Here is a 24,451-nt window from a genome sequence, read left to right as displayed (position 1 = left end):
CTATACATACAGTGCAGTCGAAAGGCATTCAGACCCCTTAACTTGTTCCACATCTTGTTACAGAAATACCTTATTTACATACGTATTCAGACCCTTTGCTATGAGACTTGAAATTGAGCTCAGGTACATCCTGTTTACATTGGTCATACCTGATGTGATGGTGTGTCACTGCCCTTTGTTTACAGATAGCAGGTAGGAGTCTTTCAACTCCAGGCCTCACATGAACCACACCGTTGACTTAAAGAATTAGAATAGGAGGTAGGCAAACCCAGCACAAAGACAATATGAGAAGGGGAGGACTCCAACACCCCCCTAACCTTCCCCAAACGAGAGGGATGGGGATGTGTAGTCGACTACCTGCACACGTACATAGAGCTGGCACAATTAACAAATAATTGTTTAACCGACGATTATGGATGAAGACCATCATAAACATAAAATAACATTTAAAATGAATAATAAATCATTTTGGGGGGTTTTGAGTTGTTTGTTCCACATGAACCTGACTGAAGACGGGACAGCCGGGCATTCGTGCGGTTTAGTCCGTTTCCGCGGTAACATGGACTCTTTACAAGGTGATGAAACGTTGTTACTCCTTGCTGAAAGGTTAGTGCTATACGGTATCCTTGGTACAGCTCTAAAACCTACCAATTTTAAATTGCATCTTCAAATGGGGTAACGTCAGAGTTGAGAGGTCCCAATAATCCCAGATAGCATGGACCGTTGCTGAAACAAACATGTTAAAGCAAACAAGGATTTGGTTGCCTAGGCAACAACCCCCTCCCTGCAGCAGCAGCACATGCAGTCAGGAGGAGAAAATGTGCGTCATAAAAAAAGAAAAACAATTAAAACAAGTAGAAAAATGCTATTCAAACAATTATACCGGTGACCGCGGTCATTTCACTGACCAATAACAGTCATTCAAAATTCCGTGACCGTCACAGCCCTACACGAACACACACGAAATACGCTGCAGTGTGAAGTGCAGCAGCTCCTCTGATATCACACAATGTCAGTGTCTAGCAGCAGTCACTAAATAATGAGCTGTTTGTATTAACAAATATGTCTTATGTCATAACACCATAGACTCTAGCCTAGCACTTCTTCACAACATACTGGATGAGAGACTAGCTGAGAGGCAACAGATGGCATAAACAACTACATATCAGATCTTGTGTATCTGTACATGTGTGTGTATATCAAAAGACTAGCTGAGAAGTAAACAGTCACATTGCAGTTCACAGTTTGAGGGTGCGTGTGTGTGTGTGTGTGCGTAATTAAACTATGCTGGGAGCTCTGTTTAAAGTCTCCTCTGACAGGCGCAGATACTGCAGACCTGATATAATGAGTAAAACAGAGCTGCATACTTCTCTCTCCGTGTTGGCTGAGGAGGCCAGGGAACCATCACTCAACATTCATCTCTAGCGTTTAGGATGGTACTGAGGAGCTGGCTGAATCTGCCAGAATGCATCTGGAAAAGATAGATGTGCACTGTCTAGATTCTAAAAGCACAGCTGGGGTAAATGGTAAATGACTTTTGTCTATGCTTCTACTCTCATTTAAGAGATGGTGGTTGTGACTTAGGAATTTAAAATGTAATTTTGTCCTATATTTGCCCATTTTAAACCTCACTCCCTATTTTCCATTGCTGGGGAGGAACATGTATGTGTGGGATAGAGGGAGAGTAGTTTGTTTAGTTAGTGTTAGTGTTACTATAGCAAAAAGCACTAAGAACAAACCAGACGGTAGCCCACTCTCCCCCCGCTCTATAGCCTTTCCTACAACTCACTCTCCCCCTCTCTCTATAGCCTTTCCTCCCACTCACTCTCTATAGCCTTTCCTCCCACTCACTCTCTATAGCCTTTCCTTCCTCTCACTCTCCCCCGCTCTCTATAGCCTTTCCTTCCTCTCACTCTCCCCCTCTCTCTATAGCCTTTCCTTCCTCTCACACTCCCCCTCTCTCTATAGCCTTTCCTTCCTCTCACACTCCCCCTCTCTCTATAGCCTTTCCTTCCTCTCACACTCCCCCTCTCTATAACCTTTCCTTCCTCTCACTCTCCCTATAACCTTTCCTTCCTCTCACTCTCCCTCTCTCTATAACCTTTCCTTCCTCTCACTCTCCCCCTCTCTCTATAACCTTTCCTTCCTCCCACTCTCTCTATAACCTTTTCTTCCTCTCACTCTCCCCCGCTCTCTATAGCCTTTCCTTCCTCTCACTCTCCCCCTCTCTCTATAGCCTTTCCTTCCTCTCACTCTCCCCCTCTCTCTATAGCCTTTCCTTCCTCACACTCCCCCTCTCTCTATAGCCTTTCCTTCCTCTCACACTCCCCCTCTCTCTATAACCTTTCCTTCCTCTCACTCTCCCCCTCTCTCTATAACCTTTCCTTCCTCTCACTCTCCCCCTCTCTCTATAACCTTTCCTTCCTCCCACTCTCTCTATAACCTTTTCTTCCTCTCACTCTCCCCCGCTCTCTATAGCCTTTCCTTCCTCTCACTCTCCCCCGCTCTCTATAGCCTTTCCTTCCTCTCACTCTCCCCCTCTCTCTATAGCCTTTCCTTCTTCTCACTCTCCCCCTCTCTCTATAGCCTTTCCTTCCTCTCACTCTCCCCCTCTCTCTATAGCCTTTCCTTCCTCTCACTCTCCCCCTCTCTCTATAGCCTTTCCTTCCTCACTCTCCCCCTCTCTCTATAACCTTTCCTTCCTCTCACTCTCCCCCTCTCTCTATAACCTTTCCTTCCTCTCACTCTCCCCCTCTCTCTATAACCTTTCCTTCCTCTCACTCTCTCTATAACCTTTTCTTCCTCTCACTCTCCCCCTCTCTCTATAGCCTTTCCTCCCTCTCCTTCCGCTCTCTTGCATTGCAGCACAAGCCCTGTGCCCTTATACAGCCATTTGAGTGCAGACGGGCTACCTAGCCTTAGCACTGCTGAGCACAGAGGAGTGAGTCAACAAGTGTGTCAACGGGAGTTGCACCAAAGCTTCAAGTTCTGTTAACCACATAACTGTTTGGTATTGGAAATGGCTATGATGTCTACGTTTGACCCCAGCACCTGCAAGAGATGGGCTGAACAAAGAATGGACAGAGCCCTTCTTTTCATCAGTCACATGAAAGGAGGAGAGGAATGCAGGCCCCTGATGCAGCCTGCCAATACTGAGAAGGAGGAGAGGAATGCAGGCCCCTGATGCAGCCTGCCAATACTGAGAAGGAGGAGAGGAGAGAGGGGGAGGCAGAAAGAGGATAGGGTGCAGGATGAAGTGATAATGCCATACCAACCAGAGCTCTGCAGGTGGTGCTGAAGCTGATGTAAGACACTGAACTACGGTCAGTTTTGCATTATATGCACTAATATGACTTGGGGTAGTTGAGCTGATCCTAGATCTGTGGCTAAGGACAACTTCTACCCTGAGCCAAGCAGAATGGGGTACCAGAGCAAGGCTGCAAAGCTCGATAAGTGGTTCAAAAACATGACGCTCACAAAATAAGAAACATCTTAAATCAAATCCTTTTGACAATATCCAGGGTGCCAGCTCAGCAGTAGAGTAGTAAGAACAGATGACTCATCGCTATGGGAGTGAGACCCACCACACAGAACCATTTACATTTTAACAGACACTTAGCCAGAGCGACATATGATGACTTCTGCATTATGACTAGGGACAGGAGCTTTTGTGGATGGACAAACTAACATACAATGTTAATAGATTGATATTCAAGCTAGTGTGTTAATTTTGGGTAGAAATAAAACTGAGGTCAAACCACACATATTTGATCAACATCCAGGCCTTGACACTTTGGACAGTGAACCAGACCACAGTGTGATGGTCCACAAATGAACTGGACCACAGTTGACCACAGTAAACTGTTGATAGAACGCTGGTCAACTACACCAGAGGACAGAGCCTGGGAACTGACCTTACACCTCTCCTTCTTCTATCCCTTAATTGATCTTCTATACATCTCCATCCATCCCTATCAGTTCCTCGCTCCCGCCCTCTTGTCCTCTATGCAGCTTCCCCATAGGCCCACTTCAGGGCAGGGCCGACCTACAACAGTGACAGACTCTCAGCAGCAGTCTCTATAGAACCAGGCAAAGCCAACGCTGAGCAGAGTGGAGAGGCTAAGTGAAGCAGGCCAGCCAACGCTGAGCAGAGTGAAGAGGCTAAGTGAAGCAGGCCAGCCAGCTCTGAGCAGAGTGAAGAGGCCAAGTGATGCAGGCCAGCCAGCTCTGAGCAGAGTGGAGAGGCTAAGTGAAGCAGGCCAGCCAATGCTGAGCAGAGTGGAGAGGCCAAGTGAAGCAGGCCAGCCAGCTCTGAGCAGAGTGAAGAGGCTAAGTGAAGCAGCAGGACTGACAAACTCCTCCTCAAGACCGCCCCATTGGTCAGAGCAGACTGCTCCTCTAGACCGTCCCATTGGTCAGAACCTGGTAGAGACTAAGGCCTACCTCCAACACCTCAGGCTGCCAGGTCAGGTCCCACAGTCAGTCATGTACAAGTCAGATGTGATGGCCAACATTTCCTGGCGGTCTTCCTTGGTGGAATGGAAGAGGCTTCAGCTTGCTGTGAGTGCTTGAGGATCCTATAACAATCACGCTCTCGGTGTGCAACACCTCCACTGTAAACTAAATCAGCACGAGGGAAACAAATACCTTATCGAAGAGAACAGAATGTAACCAAACATTTAGACCAGAACCAGGGAGTGTCTTTCCTCTTATATCAAGAGGTCACTAGCTATAATAATAGTGCATCAACCCGATGCATTTAACAAACCACCAGTAGGCTAAAGCAGTCCCCTTCCCTACACCCCTGTGTACCGCCCATAATGGGCTTCCCTCTGCAGACAGAAAGGGTGGCAGAGATGCGCACCAACATTTCTGCTGCGGACTGATCTCGCCATCTCTCCTGAGGCAGACAAGCCGCACAACCGTGTCATGGTTGACACCTAGTCTGTCGCCCACTATAGATCAGTTTTACACACCTGGCCCAGGTCTGTCCTCTTGGGCAATATGTAGTAGTAGCACTACTGGCACACAATGCCAGCTTTAAAGAAATCAGGGAAAAACATTTACTAGACTGGCTCAGAGTATGAAGGATAAACATGGTTTTTCACCATCCAAGTTAGGAAATCGTCTCCCCTTCAAGGACTGAGACAAGCCAAATAAACAACATTGTGCAGGATCACAGAGCTGCCAGTGACTCATTGATAGTACTAAGACAGTTAGAAAGCTGGAGCAGAGTGAAGGGGTCATTTTACTACGACGTTCTGATGAGGCTCACTGCCTGCACCATCTAGATGGACTGTCTGTGGGCTTGGCTGACTGGCCTCTAGCCAGCTGCTGTGGACATGGGAGAAAAGCAGCAGTGCTGTAATAATTTGATTGATCCCCCTCTCAAAATGTGTGTGTGATTCACATGGCTAGAGACTCCAGCTCTGTTACGCATCTGGTAAAGGGGGAAAGAGAGAGGAAGGGAGCGAGAGAATGAGAAGTAGAGAGATGTTAGCAATGTGTGTTCAGATAGTGTGCTTTGTTTGTGACAGGGAAAAAAAGATGGAGGGAAAGAAAGAAAGACAGAACTCCCCTGTGGTGAAGGACTGAACTTGGTCTGCACTAGGAAACAGCTACTGCATGACCGGAGACAACAAAAAAAATCCCCTGCCTCCAAATCAATCATTATGAGGAAAGCAAGAGAGGGGGAAACAGACAAGAGTGGGAGTCAGTCTGAATGGTCAGTGTCTTGTACAGCTGCAAAGATAATACATCTCTATACCCGCTCCTTCTCCCTCTCCCCCTGTCTGCAGTGTCAGCCAGTTGGAAAGGCCTCCAGTCTTCCCTTCTTGGCCCTGCTTATTCCTCATTTCATTCCCCATGCTGTGCAGCGCTCTGTCAGTCACACACTCACAGGAAATTATTCAACTGAAAGTTCCCCAGATAATGAAAAATAAAATAGTTCCAGAAGAGGTCACCATAAGAATGATATGATTGAAAACTTCCCAGAGAGAGATGCGCTGCATGTACCTCCCCAGCCACCGTAGGTCATGCGCCAAGTCAGCCAAGAGCAATTTGTCCTGAATTTCTCAAAAATGAAAAACAGATTTATTGTGGCAGAGGTAGACACATTCCTAATGAGAACTGTACAGCAGGGGTGGGGGGAGTGTACTGCTACTAGCCCTTTTCATTTAGTTATTCAGCCATCCCGGAATAAGAGTCACCCAGTTTATTTATACTCTAACAAATGTTATTTGTCCTTCCTCATTTCAAAGAAGAAGCCTCTTTTTGCCTTTCTAAATAAAAAACAAGCTTCCAGTGCTACCTGGAAGAGCCAACCATAACAACCATAACAGTAAAACAGCCATAACAGTAAAACAGCCATAACAGTAAAACAGCCATAACAGTAAAACAGCCATAACAGCCATAAGAGTAAAACAGCCATAACAGCCATACAGCCATAACAGCCATAACAGTAAAACAGCCATAACAGTAAAACAGCCATAACAGCCATAACAGTAAAACAGCCATAACAGCCATAACAGTAAAACAGCCATAACAGCCATAACAGTAAAACAGCCATAACAGCCATAACAGTAAAACAGCCATAACAGCCATAACAGTAAAACAGCCATAACAGCCAAACAGCCATAACAGTAAAACAGCCATAACAGCCATAACAGTAAAACAGCCATAACAGCCATAACAGTAAAACAGCCGCCATAACAGTCATAACAGTAAAACAGCCGCCATAACAGCCATAACAGTAAAACAGCCGCCATAACAGCCGCCATAACAGTAAAACAGCCGCCATAACAGCCATAACAGTAAAACAGCCGCCATAACAGCCATAACAGTAAAACAGCCGCCATAACAGCCGCCATAACAGTAAAACAGCCGCCATAACAGCCGCCATAACAGTAAAACAGCCGCCATAACAGCCGCCATAACAGTAAAACAGCCGCCATAACAGCCGCCATAACAGTAAAACAGCCACCATAACAGCCGCCATAACAGTAAAACAGCCGCCATAACAGCCGCCACAACAGCCGCCACAACAGCCGCCACAACAGCCGCCACAACAGCCGCCACAACAGCCGCCACAACAGCCGCCACAACAGCCGCCACAACAGCCGCCACAACAGCCGCCACAACAGCCGCCACAACAGCCGCCACAACAGCCGCCACAACAGCCGCCACAACAGCCGCCACAACAGCCGCCACAACAGCCGCCACAACAGCCGCCACAACAGCCGCCACAACAGCCGCCACAACAGCCGCCACAACAGCCGCCATAACTCCTGAGCCGTGCCTTCTGAACAAGGACCAGAAAGTGCCTGATGGAGGTTTCATATAGAAATCCTCACCTGCAGCTGCTGTCTTCATTTGAGACAGAGGGCTCTGGTTGGATCAGACATGGAGGAATGACCGAGATCGGTGTTACAAGGTCAGGAGGGCATTACGCTCCGATGTTTGACCTCTAACATTATCTGACAGGGCCATAGGGCAGAGATATGGATAGAGGAAGGCTGTCTGCTGACCGCCCAGTGGTCGTCAGGGGCAGGGCCTTGAGGGCTAAATCTAGACAGTAGTGGGTGTGTGTGTGTGTGTGTGTGTGGAGACAATATCCATCCCTGAATGTTTGAGTCATTCAGGTGTGTTAGATTGATAAACTTTGTTGACTAAACAGGCTTCAGACAATTTTTCACAGCTGTAGTTCAAGGACAGGTCTAGCAGAGGCAAGGTGCCTGAACAGTCCGTGTCACCTCTCCTGACAGAGAGCGTTGATTGCTGATAGCTCAGGCTCTGTTTGATAAACAAAACAAAAAGCTAAAGGGAAACAAAGAGCAGCAGCAGACATGCCTGGCTCAATGGGAGGCGGAAACACTTCCACTAGTTTACCTAAAAATATACACAGTCAGTATTATGGCACGGTTAGAAAGAGTACATACTGTACAGCAGGGATCATCAACTAGATTCAGCCACGGACCGAGTATTTCTTGAGCTGATGAGCTTATTACAAATAATTTGCAGACTGCAAGAGGCCCAAACAGTGGCGCAGCGGTCTAAGGCGTCACTACAGACCCGGGTTCGATCCCGGCCGCGACCGATGAGACCCATGAGGCGACGCACAACTGGCCCAGCACCGTCCGAGTTAAGGGGGGGGGGGTTTGGCCGGCCAGGATGTCCGTCTCCCATCACGCTCTAGCGACTCCTGAACGCTGACACGGTCGCCAGTTGTACGGTGTTTCCTCTGACACATTGGTGCGGATGGATTCCGGGTTAAGCAAGCAGTGTGTCAAGAAGCAGTGCGGCTTGACAGGTTCGTGTTTCGGAGGACACAAGGCTCTCGACCTTCGCCTCCCGAGTTCGTACGGGAATTAGAGCAATCACGAACTTGGGGAGAAAAAGGGGTAAAAAGTTGATTTTTTATTTTTTATAAAACACAGATAAGTTTGACTAAAACATAATTTCAAACCGTATAGGATTACGTCTGTCTATTATACATGGGAATACTTGGATTACGTCTGTCTATTATACATGGGAATACTTGGATTACGTCTGTCTATTATACATGGGAATACTTGGGAACAGATTTCTTAAATTAAAAATCACTTTCCTAGCATTTTTAAAGTCTTATGTTCAACAATGTAAATGCAAAAAATACATTGTTTTGCTCAGAAAATTTGGGGGGACCACAGGCCACCCGTTGGGGAACGCTGCTGTACAGGACCATTGGTGGGATAGGGGCATTATTGAGTGTTGACAAAATGACTGGTGACTTACTGAAAGTCTTGCAGATGTCAGAGACGGCCTTGAAGACGCGGTCGGAGAAGTTGACCTTGACCTTCATGTGTTTCATGTTGGGCAGCTGCAGGCGCAGCAGCTTGTGCTGGGGGGTGAAGAGGAGCCGGGCGTCTGCCTGGATACCATACTTGTCCAGGGTCCAGTGGGTCTTCAGCAGCCACGTCTTCTTTTTCTCCCACCACAGGGCGTGGTCCGACCAGTCCTTCTTCACATCTGATGGAGGAAAGGAGAGGGTATTAGTTTGTCAGTCAGTGACCAGCACAACATTTATTTGCTTGTTGCAGTGACTAGAACAAATCCTGAGTCGAAACACTGGATGACAGTTTCAGAACTATTAAAAGAGTTGAGGAACACAAACCTGTAATGTGTATGGAATTCACTGACTGGAATGACTTATGTACTGCCTACGGACAAAATACTATATTCTTTCTAAACATATGACACGAACAGGCTTCATTATGATCAAACTAATTGAGACAATGCAAATGAAAGGAGAGCCTTGTATGTGTGTCACTGACAGGGTGATGTGACAACACCAAATGTGTCCCTCATGGGCAGAGGGTCATGTTTATGACCAGGGGGGTGAGGTTGAGAGAGAGGGCTCCTGAGGTATTTAGAGAAAGAGGGGGTGGGGAACTTAGTGAGTAGGAGGGGAAGTGTTTGAGGACAAGGGGAAGAGTATAAAAGAGGTCTGCTGTTTGCGTGAGGGCATTTCCATCGAAAAGGACTAATGAGCACCATCATGTGACGTTTTTGGAGCATATCAAATTGAAAGCTAAGAGTCAATATTTTTGTGAAATGAAGCCATTTGTCATGACGTTGGCCTGGGGGTAGGTTTATGACAGTCATAAATACCTCTTTCCCCCTTTTTCCTCTCTCTACCTTACTGATGTTTCATTTGCAAAACCCTTGGTTAACAGAGATTCTGGGAACATCAGAAGGTGGGGGGAAATGAACTATATTCTGGTAATCCAACCAATTGAACATATGCGGTGGTACTTAATGAATATGATGTCAGTTCGGTTGTCATCGGAGACATTCTCAATGATAAGATGACAAACTCTACAGTGGAAAGTCTACACATCAGAGTTATCAGATTCACATGGAATTGTTGTTCAATTTAAATGTTTGAATATGAAATTATTCGTGATGGGATGAAATGTGATTTTAGCTTCTAAAATGTGAGATTTGGGTTTTCATAAGGGCTCTGCTCAATCAGTGGCCCGCCCCTGTGAAGGGACATGGGCTATAAAACTTTTCAAACACGCCCTCCTCTCCCTTCCTATATAAGCCCTTGACGACAATATAACCTCCTGTTCCGAGGACGACGGTCCGATGTCAGAATGGTTCAGATAATAACTACAGAACGAAGCCAACATCAGCGTGAGCTTTGGTTGTGAATGCTATGAACTTGGAACTCTTATTCACTGCAGAAGTGACACCTCCTAGCCGTTGAGTTAGCAACAGCCGCTGAAAACGAGGTTTAGGAAGGAACAGACAGAGTATCCCGTCTACCACACAACAACGTTACTACAATGTATTCAATTTACCAGCAGAGACAGAGACATTCTTCAAAGGACAAAGTACTCGGTTGGGCAACACGGCCTTCCATCTACCACCAACCTACCTAAGCGCAGCTCAGAGTAAATATTTATTGCATTTACCTTTTCCAAATGGGAGGTAATTTAGAATGCATAAGATACTGTATTTACGATAGCACAGCTTCGCCCTTTGTTCCTCAGTATTCCCGCTCTTTCACTCAAACCCAGCCCTTTTCTTTTGTGTAACCAGCGGTCATATCTGCTCAGCCCGCTAGGGACATTCTCCTTTATGACGTAATTTGTAATCAAGTTATGATTTAAATGTGTATGTGTAATTCTGTGTGATTAGTTAGGTATTTAGTAAATAAATAAACCCAATTTTGCATTGCTGATTCAACTTCTTAGCCAGGGTTCGTGCAGATAACCAAGAATGTACAACTTTCAGATGAGACTGAAGTAAGATGAAGATTAATGTTGACTGTTATTGATGTAAAATATTACTAGGTCTTTAAGAGTTTATTCGGAAGATAACAGCTCTATAAATATTATTTTGTGGTGCCCCAACTCTCTAGTTAATTACATTTACATGATTAGCTCAATCAGATATCATTAACTACGGAGAAATGATTTTATAGAATAGCATGTCATATCACTTAATCCGGCATAGCCAAAGACACAGATAAAAAAAAAAATACAATTTCCTACCATCTTAAAAGCAACTGAGACTAGTCAGGATCAAGGGAAAGGTGAGCGGAGCAATGTACAGAGAGATCCTTGATGAACACCCTAGTCTGAGGTCCTGAGCAGGTTAAGGTTCAACTTCATAAGTAAAGGCTTTGATTTCTGGATTAACAAGGGGTCTTTGAAAACATTACCAGAAAATGCTTAAAAGGCTATCAGAAAAATATCAAAACACAATGTCTACGTGTAGGCCCCTGCCAACTAATATCAACACATATATATTTAGTTTGATACATGTTTTACCTTCTGTTAGGTTTAAGAAATATTGCCTTGTAATTGTGTTACCAAAATATATCTAATTCCTCTCCCTCAATGAGGGAGGAAAATGAAAGTTCACAGAAGTAACAAGTAAATGGTAGACCTACCAATTAGTCAGTGATTTTACTGTTTTCAAATTTGAAGGCCTACAAGCCCACAGTCCAGCCTCTCTCAGCCCATTGCGGACAGTCTGAGCACTGATGGAGGGATTGTGCGTTCCTGGTGTAACTCGTACAGGATGGCAACAACTGCCCATCCCACAGGTGTGATGATCGGATGTACCAATTCTGTGCAGGTGTTGTTACACGTGGTCTGCCACTGCGAGGACGATCAGTTGTCCATCCCGTCTCCCTGTCTAAGGCGTCTCACTGTATGGACATGGCAATGTATTGCCCTGGTCACATCTGCAGTCCTCATGCCTCCTTGCAGCATGCGTGAGGCATGTTCACGCAGATGTGCAATGCAGTGTTTTAACCCTTTACAATGAAGATCTGAAGTTATTTGGATTTTTACAAATTATCTTTGAAAGACCGGGTCCAGAAAAAGGGACATTTCTTTTTTTGGGTGATTTTAGTTTACAGCACCTCAGATTGCAACCCAAATAAATGCTTCAGAAATCAAGTAACAGACATCAACTGTTCAGAGGAGACAGCGTGAATCAGCCCTTCATGGTTGTATTGCTGCAAAGAAACCACTACTAAAGGACACCAATCGAGGGAGACTTGCTTGTGCCAAGAAACAAGAAAAATTGACATTAAATTGGTGGAAATCTGTCCTTTGGGTGAGTCCAAATTTAAGATTTTAGGCTCCAACCGCCGTGTCTTTGTGAGACGTAGAGTAGGTGAACGGATGATCTCAGCATGTGTGGTTCCCACCGTGAAGCATGGAAGAGGTGGTGGTGTGATGGTACTTTGCTGGTGACACTGTCAGTGTTTAGAATTCAAGGCACACTTAACCAGCATGGCTACCATAGTATTCTGCAGTGATACACCATCCCATCTGCTTTGCGCTTAGTGGGACTATCATTTGTTTTTCAACAGGACAATGACCCAACACACCTCCAGGCTGTGTAAGGGCTATTTGACCAAGAAGGAGAGTGATGGCGTGCTGCATCAAATGACCTGGCCTCCACAATCACCCGATCTCAAACCAATTGAGATGATTTAGGATGAGTTGGACTGCAGAGTGAAGGAAAAGCAGCCAACAAGAGCTCAGCATACATGGGAACTCCTTCAAGGCAGTTGGAAAAGCCTTCCACATGGTTGAGAGAATGCCAAGAGTGTGCAAAGCTGTCATCACAGCAATATATTTTGGTTTAGTTAACACTTTTTTTGGTTACTCAATGATGCCATATGTGATATTTCATGGTTTTTAGTCTTCACTTTTATTCTAAAATGTAGAAAATAGTAAAAATAAAAGAAACTGTTGAATGAGGTGTCCAAACTTTTGACTGGTACTGCATGTTTCACAAGTCCGGATAGCACAGTACAATACATCGAGTAGAGCACAGTACTGAGTACAGTCCAAGACAATACAGTAGTACAGTAAAGATAGTACAATATACTGTACTGAACTATACATTACTCTGCTGTGCTGTATTGTACTCCATGTGATGTCCAAACTTGTGAAACATGAGAATGGCATTCATATCCATAATTATGCATTTCTGTGTAGTATAGATCAGGGACCATGACTTAATTACGCTACCGTAATTCCGTTACCGGGTGGAAATCCACTTCACTTACTTTAGTTCAGTAAGAAAATAGTTTTTCAAACTCAAGGGGCCATGTCATGGCTGACACCACATTCTATCTGCAGAGCAGATATTTAACTCCGTTGCACCTCTAGAGAAATTGCTAAAAAGTAGTCTGTGCAGTTGTTGAAAAACTGCATCCTTTGTTTACCGTGGAATTGCCCATAACACCGTGGGGATATCATGTTTTAAAACTCACTCTTTGACCCAGAGTCACACAGTGATCCCAGTAATACCAGAGTCATGTCACAAAAAGAACCTCAGTACACTGACGGGGGTTCACCACAATGAGTGTGTCCTTTGAGCGCGGTCTTCAGAAAGGTGAAAACCCCAGGGATTTGAGGCAACTGACAGCAGCTGGTTAAGAGAGAATTACTTTGCTTTCTATTCCAAAAGCACAATTGTGATGACCTGCGTTCCCTTTGAACCTCTAACACCCCAGAAGCAGAACCGTTTTCCTGCTACTATACAGATGAGATGGACAGCCTGCACTATTAACTGTGTGTGTAAGACGAGTCTGTAATCATGACGAACCCATTGGGAGTTTCTTCCCCAATAATATATATATTTTTACATGGATGACCAATTTACAGGCGTGCGTATCAGATGTTCCCCACAGCAATGACATCACTCCGGCATGCAACCAGAAAGCCACCTCCCGTCGGCCGTCACCACCCCCCCTCCCCTTCCCTCATCTCACTCCTGGACGCATTGAGTGAAGCACTGAGTCAGTTTCTAGTGGACTATGAGGTTGATCCAGTCAGGTTCTGTGGGCCAACCCCCCCTACATTCTTTCCATTTCTACCACGCTAATCTGTTTCCATTTAGAACACCAGATCAGTCATTGTCATCAAATACACTTAAGATCACTCAATTCTGGTGTTTTAGAGCAGTATTATATATAGTAGTTTGGGAACCACGGGTGTGTTGTGACAGTCTAATCCCTCTTCGATCATAACGACAGCAGGTTGTGGTTAGAAAAATGGTTTTGCCCGTTTGGTGGGAAAACTCAAGACACTGTTTTAGAGCCCACCTCTGTGTAAGAAAGCAGCAATTATGACATCACAATCTGAAGGTATTGTGGTGCTCTTTCAATCTATTATGCTAAATTTAGAGTATTTAATCTACTTCATATTCAGGACTTGTAAACTAGCGCATTAGGATATTAGCTATCTACTACACATTGAAAGAGCAAACTACCAAGTGGGAGTCTGGAAAGACTTCATGTTCTCATCAAAATCCTAATGTACTATCATTACTCTGGTATTCAGAAAATATTCAGACCCTTTCCACTGTTACATTACAGCCTTATTATAAAATGCCCCCCCCCCCAATCTACACACAGAACCCCCAAAAAACATAAATATCCCATTTACATAAGTATTTAGACCCTTTACTCAGTACGTTGTTGAAGCGCCATTGGCATCGATTACAGCCTCGAGTCTTCTTGGGTATGACGCTACAAGCTTGGCACACCTGTACTTGTAGAGCTTCTCCCATTTCTCTCTGCAGTGTTACTAAACAGCTATTTTCAGGTCTCTCAAAAGATGTTCTATCGGGTTCAAGTTCGGGCCACTCAAGGACATTGACACTTGTCCCGAAGCCACTCCTACGTCATCTTGGCTGCGTGCTTCGGGTCGTTGTCCTGTTGAAAGGTGAACCTTTGCCCCAGTCTGAGGTCCTGAGAGCTCTGGAGCAGGTCGTCATCAAGGATCTCTGTACTTTTCTCCGTTCATCGCTCAATCCTGACTAGTCTCCCTATCGCTTCCTCTGAAAAACATCCCCACAGCATGATGCTGCCACCACCATGCTTCCCTGTAAGGATGGTATTGGTCAGGTGATGAGCGTAACACTTGGCTATCAGGCAAAATAGTTCAATTTGGATTTAAATCAGAGCAAAGAATCTTGTTTCTCATGGTCTGAGTCCTTTAGGGGTCTTGTGGCAAACTCCAAAGCGGAATGTCATTTGCCTTTTATGAAGGAGTGGCTTCCGTCTGGCCACTCTACCATAAAGGCCTGATTGGAGGTGGAGTGCGTCCTTCTGCAAGGTTCTCCCATTGCCACAGAGAAAGTCTGAAGCTCTGTCAGTGACCATCGAGTTCTTGGTCACCTCCCTGACCAAGGCCCTTCTCCCCCGATTACTCAGTTTGGCCAGGCGGACAGCTCTAGGAAGAGTCTTGGTGGTTCCAAACTTCTATTTAAGAATGATGGAGGCCACTGTGTTATTGGGGACCTTCAATGCTGCAGAAGTGGTTTGGTACCCTTCTCCAGATCTGTGCCTCAACACAATCTTGTCTCGGAGCTCTACGGACAATTCCGTCGACCTCATGGCTTGGTTTTTGTGCTGACATTCACTGTCAACTGTGGGACCTTATGTAGACTGTTAATTGTCCCTCTCCAAATCATGTCCAATCAATTGAATTTACCACAGGTGGACGCCAATCAAGTTGTAGATAGGATGATCAATAGAAACAGGATGCACCTGAGCTCAATTCCAAGTCTAATAGCAAAGGGTCTGAATACTTATGTAAATAAGGTAAGTGTTTTTTGATTTAGAATACATTTGCAAAAACCTGTTTTTCGCTTTGTCAATGTGAGGTATTGTGTATAGATTGAGGAAAACAATTCAAACCATTTAAGAATGAGGCTAACGTAATCAAATGTGAAGGGGTCTGAATACTTTCTGAATGCACTGTACATCTGTAGTTATACAATAGCACATTCAGCAAGAACCCACTTCAGCCCTCTCCTCAATGCTGCCCTGCTCAATCAATGGCCGGCTGCCATGGCAACCCCAGACCAGGTAGTGCAGTGCTTAGTCACACAGTGGCATACTGTGCTGTGTCGACAACCTTAATCCCTCTCAAGGTGAGCGACATGGGTAAATGTAGTGTGCACTGAACCCAACTGCTGGCTGAGGGAAGGGATGTTAGAAGACCAAACCAATCCAGTCTGGGGAGGCAGATTAGGAGAAACTGGACTATTTACCAGGACGATAAGGGAATGTTGAAGAGAAAGCAGAATCTCAGCGTAAACCTGGTTCAGATACAACAATTAGGCAAACTCCTTAAATGTGTGCTAATTTGCATATTACAAAAAACTGTTTTACAACACATTGCTTCAAAGCAGAATGTTTTTTTAAATATGTTTTATATTGTGATACACTAAAAATGGTCAGGCTTACTGGTCAGTTCCTCAAAATATTGTCATTTCATGGAATTAGTTAAAAAATACTATTCCCATGTATTGTATGACGGATGCATATTTTGCATATATTTACAGATAAAAATAACAATCAAAACACCACAAGATATCAAAAAGGCCTCTAAAGTCTGACTAAGATTAAGAACCTGTGTGTGCAATCATGTGAATGTACGTCCTTTGAAGACAGAAAAACAAACTGTCGCATGGGGAAAACGGCTGATAAAAGATAGGCTGATGCAATTAAAACATACTTCCAATAAATATGACCATTTAGGTCACATTAAACTGCTGTACATATCACTTATAAACATCAAATACATTGGCATGTTTAATACATTTGTTTCAGGCAGTAGAGCATATGCTTAGAATACTGGTCTATTGGGCAAATATAACATTATGGGCAAATTCTTACATCACTTTGTCACATACAAGGATTTTGTATGGCTATTGATACGTGTAGAACATTAAAATCAGCCATGCCTGCCCAATATGTAAGGCCATCTGAGTTGTTGCTGGTGCCTCTACTTTCTTGATCGTCATAGGACCTCCACCTACGCTTGACAAACTCAAATGAAGCAGCATCAGCTCTCACAGCTCCTCTCTGATTGCTTCCAGTGTCACCAAAGTGCTGTGAAGCCACAATTTGTCCATCACATTTGAAATAGCAGTGGCTCCCTCACTAAACGTGGCTACTGCCATACTGGATGCTGCGTCAATGCGGCTTTTGCCCACAGAGGTTTTGGGGGCCTTGCGACCATAGAGTTCAGACATTCATTCTGGGTTCCTCCGTGCTACATTCTTTTGAAGACGTTATCATTTGACATCCTATGATATACAGGTACCATTTTCCATGCTACCTTAATTTAAAAAAATGTATGGCCTCCATGGTTTTTGTGACTGGGTGGATCTTCACCCTTTTCTAGCACCAATGCACACACCTATACCATAGTTGGAGGTGAATCGTCTAGTGCCAAGTGCCATCAAAGGATATATGAATATCTATGATAGGATCCTCATCCTCCTTCAGCATCTCTGCTATCTCTGGGTCTATATCTGCATCGTCCTTCAGCATCTCTGCTTTGTCCGGGTCTATATCTGCATCCTCATCCTCCTTCAGCATCTCTGCTATGTCTGGGTCTATATCTGCATCCTCATCCTCCTTCAGCATCTCTGCTATGTCTGGGTCTATATCTGCATCCTCATCCTCCTTCAGCATCTCTGCTATGTCTGGGTCTATATCTGCATCCTTATCCTCCTTCAGCATCTCTGCTATGTCTGGGTCTATATCTGCATCCTTATCCTCCTTCAGCATCTCTGCTATGTCTGGGTCTATATCTGCATCCTCATCCTCCTTCAGCATCTCTGCTATGTCTGGGTCTATATCTGCATCCTTATCCTCCTTCAGCATCTCTGCTATGTCTGGGTCTATATCTGCATCCTTATCCTCCTTCAGCATCTCTGCTTTGTCTGGGTCTATATCTGCATCCTCATCCTCCTTCAGCATCTCTGCCATGTGTGACGACCCTCCCACTCTGTCTGCCGTATTCTCTCTTTGTTCTTGTTTCCTTATTAGGATGCCGGTGGGCGGAGTTGGGAGGGTCGTCAGCTACATGGGAAACACCTAGGCCTAGTGTGTCCCAGGATAAATAGACCTCTTCCACATTCATGGAAGAGACTCTCCATGCAGACACCTTTCTAGATTGTGTTGTGTTTTGTTGTGTCTCCCTTTTGTTGCGGGCTTTGAGCCGGTTCGTGCTCATCCCGGATGAGCCCCCACCTGTCACGAACCGGCTCAAAGCCCGTAACAAAAAGGGAGACAACGTGGAGATAAGGAGTAACAAAACATATATTAAATAAGTAACTAAGTACAATATAAAATGGTGTGTAATCAGTAGTGTGAGTGTTTTGCATGCATGAATGTGATAATGCAGGGTGTTGAAAGATGCCAAAGCAAACAATCAAAAAACCACCAAGAAACACAAAATCTAAAAAAGGTGTCTGCATGGAGAGAGTCTCTTCCATGAATGTGGAAGAGGTCCTTCTCTTTCAATCTGTAAAGAGAAGAGAGTGGGGGGGGGGGGGAAGGGGGGCAATGGCATCTCCCAGCTAAAAATACTGCCTGCCAGGCCTGACGCAACAGATGAACCAGGGCGCTTAAGTAATTGGGTGCATTAAATGCAGACCCAGAGTCCTTGGGAAGAGGGTGTGAAAGGGGGATGGATGGAGGGAAGGAGTGAGAGATGTTGGAGGGGGAAACTCATGTATTATGACCTCTGTGCACTGGTCGTAAAAAGTGTGGTGTTAGTCGGCGTGCATGTCAATTTATCAGCTTTCTGTACTGTGCGTAATTATGAGAGTCATAAAAAAACATGCCCCCTTACAGGTAAACACGCCAAAGCAACAGCTTGACGAACAATTTCCCCACCCAAGTTCTGTCAAAGCGCTTTCCATTCACTATCACGACCATGGCGGTGCTAACACAAACTGTTCATAAACCAACCAAGTCCTTCCCCACTCTCAATATGTACCACAAGAACATGAGCCTCAAAATACAGCATTTCAATTTAACAGTACAACAAAATAGCCGAGATAGAATGAGATAAAGCAACAAAAAGTGGGTTTTGTTGTAGCATTGATAAGACGGCAGTGCTCTGAAGACATTGAACACTTTTCTCCTTACCACATTTTAGTCCTCTTATCCAGAGGGACAGAGGGACAGTTAGCGCATTCATCTTAAGATTGATATGTTGTTGTCCCACCAAGCTCAGGCACAGTAAGTACACTTTTCCTCAGTAAAGTACTCGTCAGCAAACTGGGGGAGGGACTCAAGTATAGGATCAGGATTTTATTTGTTATGTTCTACAGACATTACTCTAAACAGTCCCCAACTAGGACCGGTTGCAGATTTCATTTCTGAAGCTGGCCCTCCCTTTCTCCTCCCTCCATTCCAGGTAGAGTATCTGTAGGTGTTCACACTAGGAGAAATAAAAGGAGAAAGAGAAAGGAGGACAGGAGAGAGACAAAGAAGATGGGAAGAGAATACTGTGGAAGGGCTTTGTAGAGAAGAGGTGTAAATATCCTGTCAAGTGATGGTAGCAGCTGTCAAGCTAGAAGTCACCGTGTTACTGACAGTTTACAATGCCCATAAAAGTAAACGTAGACATAAGAAAATGCATTTCTGACAGGCCAGACATTTCAAATTTTAAAACACACACTACGCACATCAGCCTGTGTCACCTCTCAAGGGTGGAAGCCGAGCAGCAAAAACATTCACATGAACATAGTCATCAAACAAGCTCAATCCCCTCCTCCCATTCTGTGCCTTCTGAGTGATGCAACCCGAACTGACCCTCACTACATTATATTAGAACTTAATGGTTTAAAAAGAACAGCAACAGTCATGTCTGTAGAAAAAAAGCCCTAAAACAGAGGCCCAGTGATGCCCATTGAACCCAATGGCATTGAAGTAACTGAATCATCCTACAGTCCAACTTGAGTTAAATGGTTATTCTGCCTCTAGAGAAACTTTACTGCTCTATTCCTGACAGCTCTCTAATGAATTAAGCCTGACCAAGACAACCTAGTCTTACACACACGATATTCATAGCAAAAAACAAACATTTGTAGTTGGCTGTTATCATTACAACCTACTTGAGGTTGGTCACGTTGCACGGCGTGCATTTCCCTGGCGACTGCCTTCTCAGAGGCTGGGGTAGTGGTGCGAGGAGAGCAGTGTGTTATCACACATGGCTGTCCTCCCCTCAGCCTCCAGCTGACCAACTCCTATTAGAAATACTGACTAGAGCTGGGACAATAAACCGAAAATTATCAACACAGACCAAACTGACTACTTACAGCGCATTCGGGAAGTACTCAGACACCCTCACTAATTTCACATTTTGTTACATGACAGCCTTTTTCTAAAATGTATTAAATCAATTGTTTCCCTCAATCTACACAACACACCATAAGTGAAAACAGGTTTAGACATTTTTTGCAAATGCAGTAAAACAAATTATTAAAAAGCAGTAGTACCTTATTTACATACACTACTGGTCAAAAGTTTTAGAACACTTACTCATTTAAGGATTTTCCTGTATTTTTACGATTTTCAACATTGTAGAATAATAGTGATGAAATAACACATATGGAATCATGTAGTAACCAAAAAGTGTTTAACCAATCAAAATATATTATATATATTTGAGATTCTTCAAATAGCCATACTTTGCCTTGATGACCGCTTTGCACACTCTTGGCATTCTCTCAACCAGCGTCACCTGGAATGTTTTTCCAACAGTCTTGAAGGAGTTCCCACATATGCTGAGCACTTCTTGGCTGCTTTTCCTTCACTCTGTGGTCCGACTCATCCCAAACCATCTCAATTTGGTTGAGGTCAGGGGATTGTGGAGGGCAGGTCATCTGATGAGGCACTCCATCACTCTCCTTTTTGGTCAAATAGCCCTTACACAGCCTGGAGGTGTGTTGGGTCATTGTCCAGTTGAAAAACGAGTGACAGTCCCACTAAGCACAAACCAGATGGGATGGCGTATCGCTGCAGAATGCTGTGGTACCATGCTGGATAAGTATGCCTTGAATTCTAAATAAGTCATTGACTGTCACCAGCAAAGCACCCCCACACCATAACACCTCCTCAATGCTGCACGGTGGGAAATAAACATGCGAAAATCACCCATTCACCCACTTCGCATCTCACAAAAGACGCCGAGGTTGGAACCAAAAATCGCAAATTTGGACTCGTCAGACCAAAGGACACATTTCCACTGGTCTAATGTCCATTGCTCATGTTTCTTGGCCCAAGCAAGCCTCTTATTATTGGTGTCCTTTAGTAGTTTCATTGCAGCAATTCGATCATGAAGGCCTCCAGTCTCCTCTGAACAGTTGATATTGAGATGTCTCCGTTACTTGAACTCTGAAGCATTTATTCAGACTGCAATTTCTGAGGCTGGTAACTAATGAACTTATCCTCTGCAGCAGAGGTAACTCGGGGTCTTCAATTCCTGTGGCGGTCCTCAAAAATAAAAAACTTTTGACTTGTGTGTGTGTGTGTGTGTGTGTGTGTGTGTGTGTGTGTGTAATATGTATATTTTTTTTACCTTTAATTCACTAGGCAAGTCAGTTAAGAACAAATGATTATTTTCAAATGACGGCCTAGGAACAGTGGGTTAACTGCCTTGTTCAGGAGCAGAACAGATTTTTACCTCGTCAGCTCAGGGATTTGATTTTGTAACCTTTCGGTTACTAGTCCAACGCTATAACCACTATTTGCTCTAACACACACCAGCAATTCAATACTGTAATTTATTGCAATTAGATCTTCCAAACATATTTCTCATTGTATGTCAATTGGAGAAGAAGAGAGCCATGAGAAAAATGTTTCAGTCATGGATAGGGCTGTGGCGATCATGAAATTGTATCAGCCAGTTAATGTCAAGCAACTACCTGCCGGTCTCACAGTAATTGATCGTTATTTAACATATCATTTAGCATCTCCTGGCTTCCAGACATGGCCTACAAGCCACTGATACAGACCTCTAGAACATCCACATTTTAAAGTCTAATAAATCCATGTAATATAGCCTACACCATCACAATATGTCCATGATTTATTTTAGACAGGTCTAAAGAAACATGAAGACAATTTAGTCTATTTCAGAAGAACAGAATAGCATACTGAGTTGTCCTTATATTAGGTCCTGATCAAGATATGCCATATGGCTGTGGGCTACACTAGTTCATTTAACAGACAAATTGCTTTTAAATCCGTGGCATTATAGTATGAAGAACACAATTGAACATGTCCTTTCTATTTTATTCAGCTATGTTCTCCAAAACGATTTAAGTGTGCACATGTGGCTATTCTGTGTTGAGCATTAATAAAGAAACAGGTACTCCTATATGCTTAATTTACAGTTATTTATGTAACTTTAGTTGTGATACAAATGTTGGGCTATAAGTTTTGATTTTATAATACATTCTAAGGCTGCATGATGTGACTAATGATGATTTGAAAAAAAAAGTCACATGAAAGGCATGAGCTCTGCTTTTTGCACAGGCTGTACACACTTCAGTCTCATTCACAATTTGACAAGCACTTTATAAACGTCTTGAATTTCCCGGCTGCATCCCTTTTGTCACCATAATGCCCCCTAAAAAAAATCCATGCCTTTTGCGCCCAGTGACCGCTGTGCCCATGGGCTGAATATAATAATTATAATTCCCTTCTCCTGGCTGCTCACGTGATCGATCGGGTCCTTCTGACAGGCTACAAGTGAAGACAGACACTTCGGGGACTATGCGCGTGCTCATCCAATTCCGAGGTGCATAAGAAGATATTGGAGGAACTATCCACATGTACTTTTCTTCAACAGCCAACAATATGTGTAGGCCTAACAAACAGCAAAAGCACTAGCCTAGATCAATCTACTATCGCCCATAGTACAAAAGTTGACCCATCCTGTGCAAGAAATAAATATTCCAAAACATAGTCTGGGACAGTTGTGGGATGCGATGTATTAAGTTTGGGATCTAACCACTAGCATTAAAAAAAAACAGTTCTAAGCAATGAGCCTGATGCAACAGATGAACGTTTATCAACATTTTAAGCTTTTAAACAATTAGGCCATTTTACATTATAAGCTCAGTAATGCACACATGTTCCATTATCAAGTGACAGTAAATGTGATTACTGTTGTAATGCTTTTATTATAAAAAGGTGCATTATGGTGAAAATGATCTTCCACAAACTTCAAATTCACACGCTGCTTATGTATGCCAGATAATCTGCTTTTACAACGGGTGTAGAGCCTAATGTGCTTCATTTTAAGAAGTTATTTGGCCACTTTAGTTGTGATACAAACCTTATCAAAACATATAGGCCTATGGGCTAGGCTACATGTGGTGTGTGACTATGATTTGAGAAATCGGGCATTGTTCACAAGTGATGGGTGACAATATTAGCCCATCACACTATTCTTGATTTAACAATGGTTTTACATATACTAAATAATGTGAGATTTTATTTATTTATGTAGAATGGACCATTATCCTGCACCTGTCTCAAAACAGGGGCAGCTGGAAAAAAAACATCTATGCACTTAAATAGCGAATGGAGGTCGCTTTTCCTGTGGTTCATTTTCATGCCAGCCAGGTAGGCTGTACTCCTGTTGTATAGAGACACAATGTGCTTAATATTAGGAAAGTTGAGAAATATAGTAGTCCTAGCCTATAGAAAGCTGATGGGATATTTTTTAAGAGGCGGTAATACGGTCACCACACAGCCCTAGTTATGGAACTAAAAAGGTGTTGAAAACAAATTGGCTCCCCATTAAAAAAAATAAGATGGAGAACAAGCTATGAAGGAAAAAAACTGGGAGTTTTGATGCAGGCACAGCCAACTAGCACAAAAATAATATTGCGAGTCAAAATGATATATAATGTCCTGATATGTACCTGTAGCGACCCCCCCCCCCAATCACCGAATGCAGTTAATAAACCCTACAGGAAACCCCTACAGTATAGTCTATAAAATGATGTGCGCCTCTATGAAGTCATTGTGAATCTTCAGACAGTCACAAATTTGATAGGCCTACGCACAATTCACTACACAAGCATCTCGGTCACAGACATGAAGTCTTAACAACTCAGAGAGACGTGAGGGAAAAATGCTATCTTCTCCGGTCCTAGAGCCTAGGTTATTTTCCAAGTTGCTTATATCGGTTTCATTTGTTCTGATATCTTGTCAGCGACACTATGTAAAGGTGACACAGCACCTCTTATTTGGGGAGAATCCTGGCATTGTGACCATATCTTGGTTTTAAATGACCATCTGATTTGTGCAGTCTTGTACAGGATTCTTAGGCTAAATAGGAATTATTCCTGAAATTGAAACTTGGTAGATTTTTCAGGAAAATATGAATCCCCTTTGCACATTGAGGTTATGAACTTATGTGTTCAATGTATCATTATAATTCAGTCAGTCAATTTATCATGATATGGATGTGTGTCCATATCACCCAACTAATAGTGGAGATGGTGACAACGTTCATGTGGCATGTAGAGAAAATGTCACGACATGGTGTCACGGTGCGAGATGATACTGTGATACATTGTGTTCGATAGCCTGGGCGTGCAGAATAAT

General features: G+C 43.8%; 1 protein-coding gene across 16 annotated transcripts in view; it reads right to left on the bottom strand.

Annotated features, from left to right (window-relative positions):
- Nucleotides 1-24,451, bottom strand: part of LOC110504215 (fermitin family homolog 2) — a 69,657-nt gene that overhangs the window by 30,995 nt on the left and 14,211 nt on the right. For all 16 annotated transcript variants that reach the window (XM_090220999.1, XM_090221002.1, XM_090221001.1 and 13 more), the window contains exon 3: nt 8,773-9,006. In XM_090220999.1, coding sequence (XP_090077125.1) covers nt 8,773-9,006 — 234 coding nt within the window. The remainder of the gene's footprint in view (nt 1-8,772; nt 9,007-24,451) is intronic.

Source organism: Oncorhynchus mykiss, chromosome 25, assembly GCF_057628025.1.
Source record: "Oncorhynchus mykiss isolate SJ-2025 chromosome 25, ASM5762802v1, whole genome shotgun sequence".
NCBI lineage: Eukaryota > Metazoa > Chordata > Actinopteri > Salmoniformes > Salmonidae > Oncorhynchus > Oncorhynchus mykiss.
The sequence above is the reverse complement of the archived record's forward strand: the minus strand, read 5'-3'. Positions and strand labels throughout refer to the sequence as shown.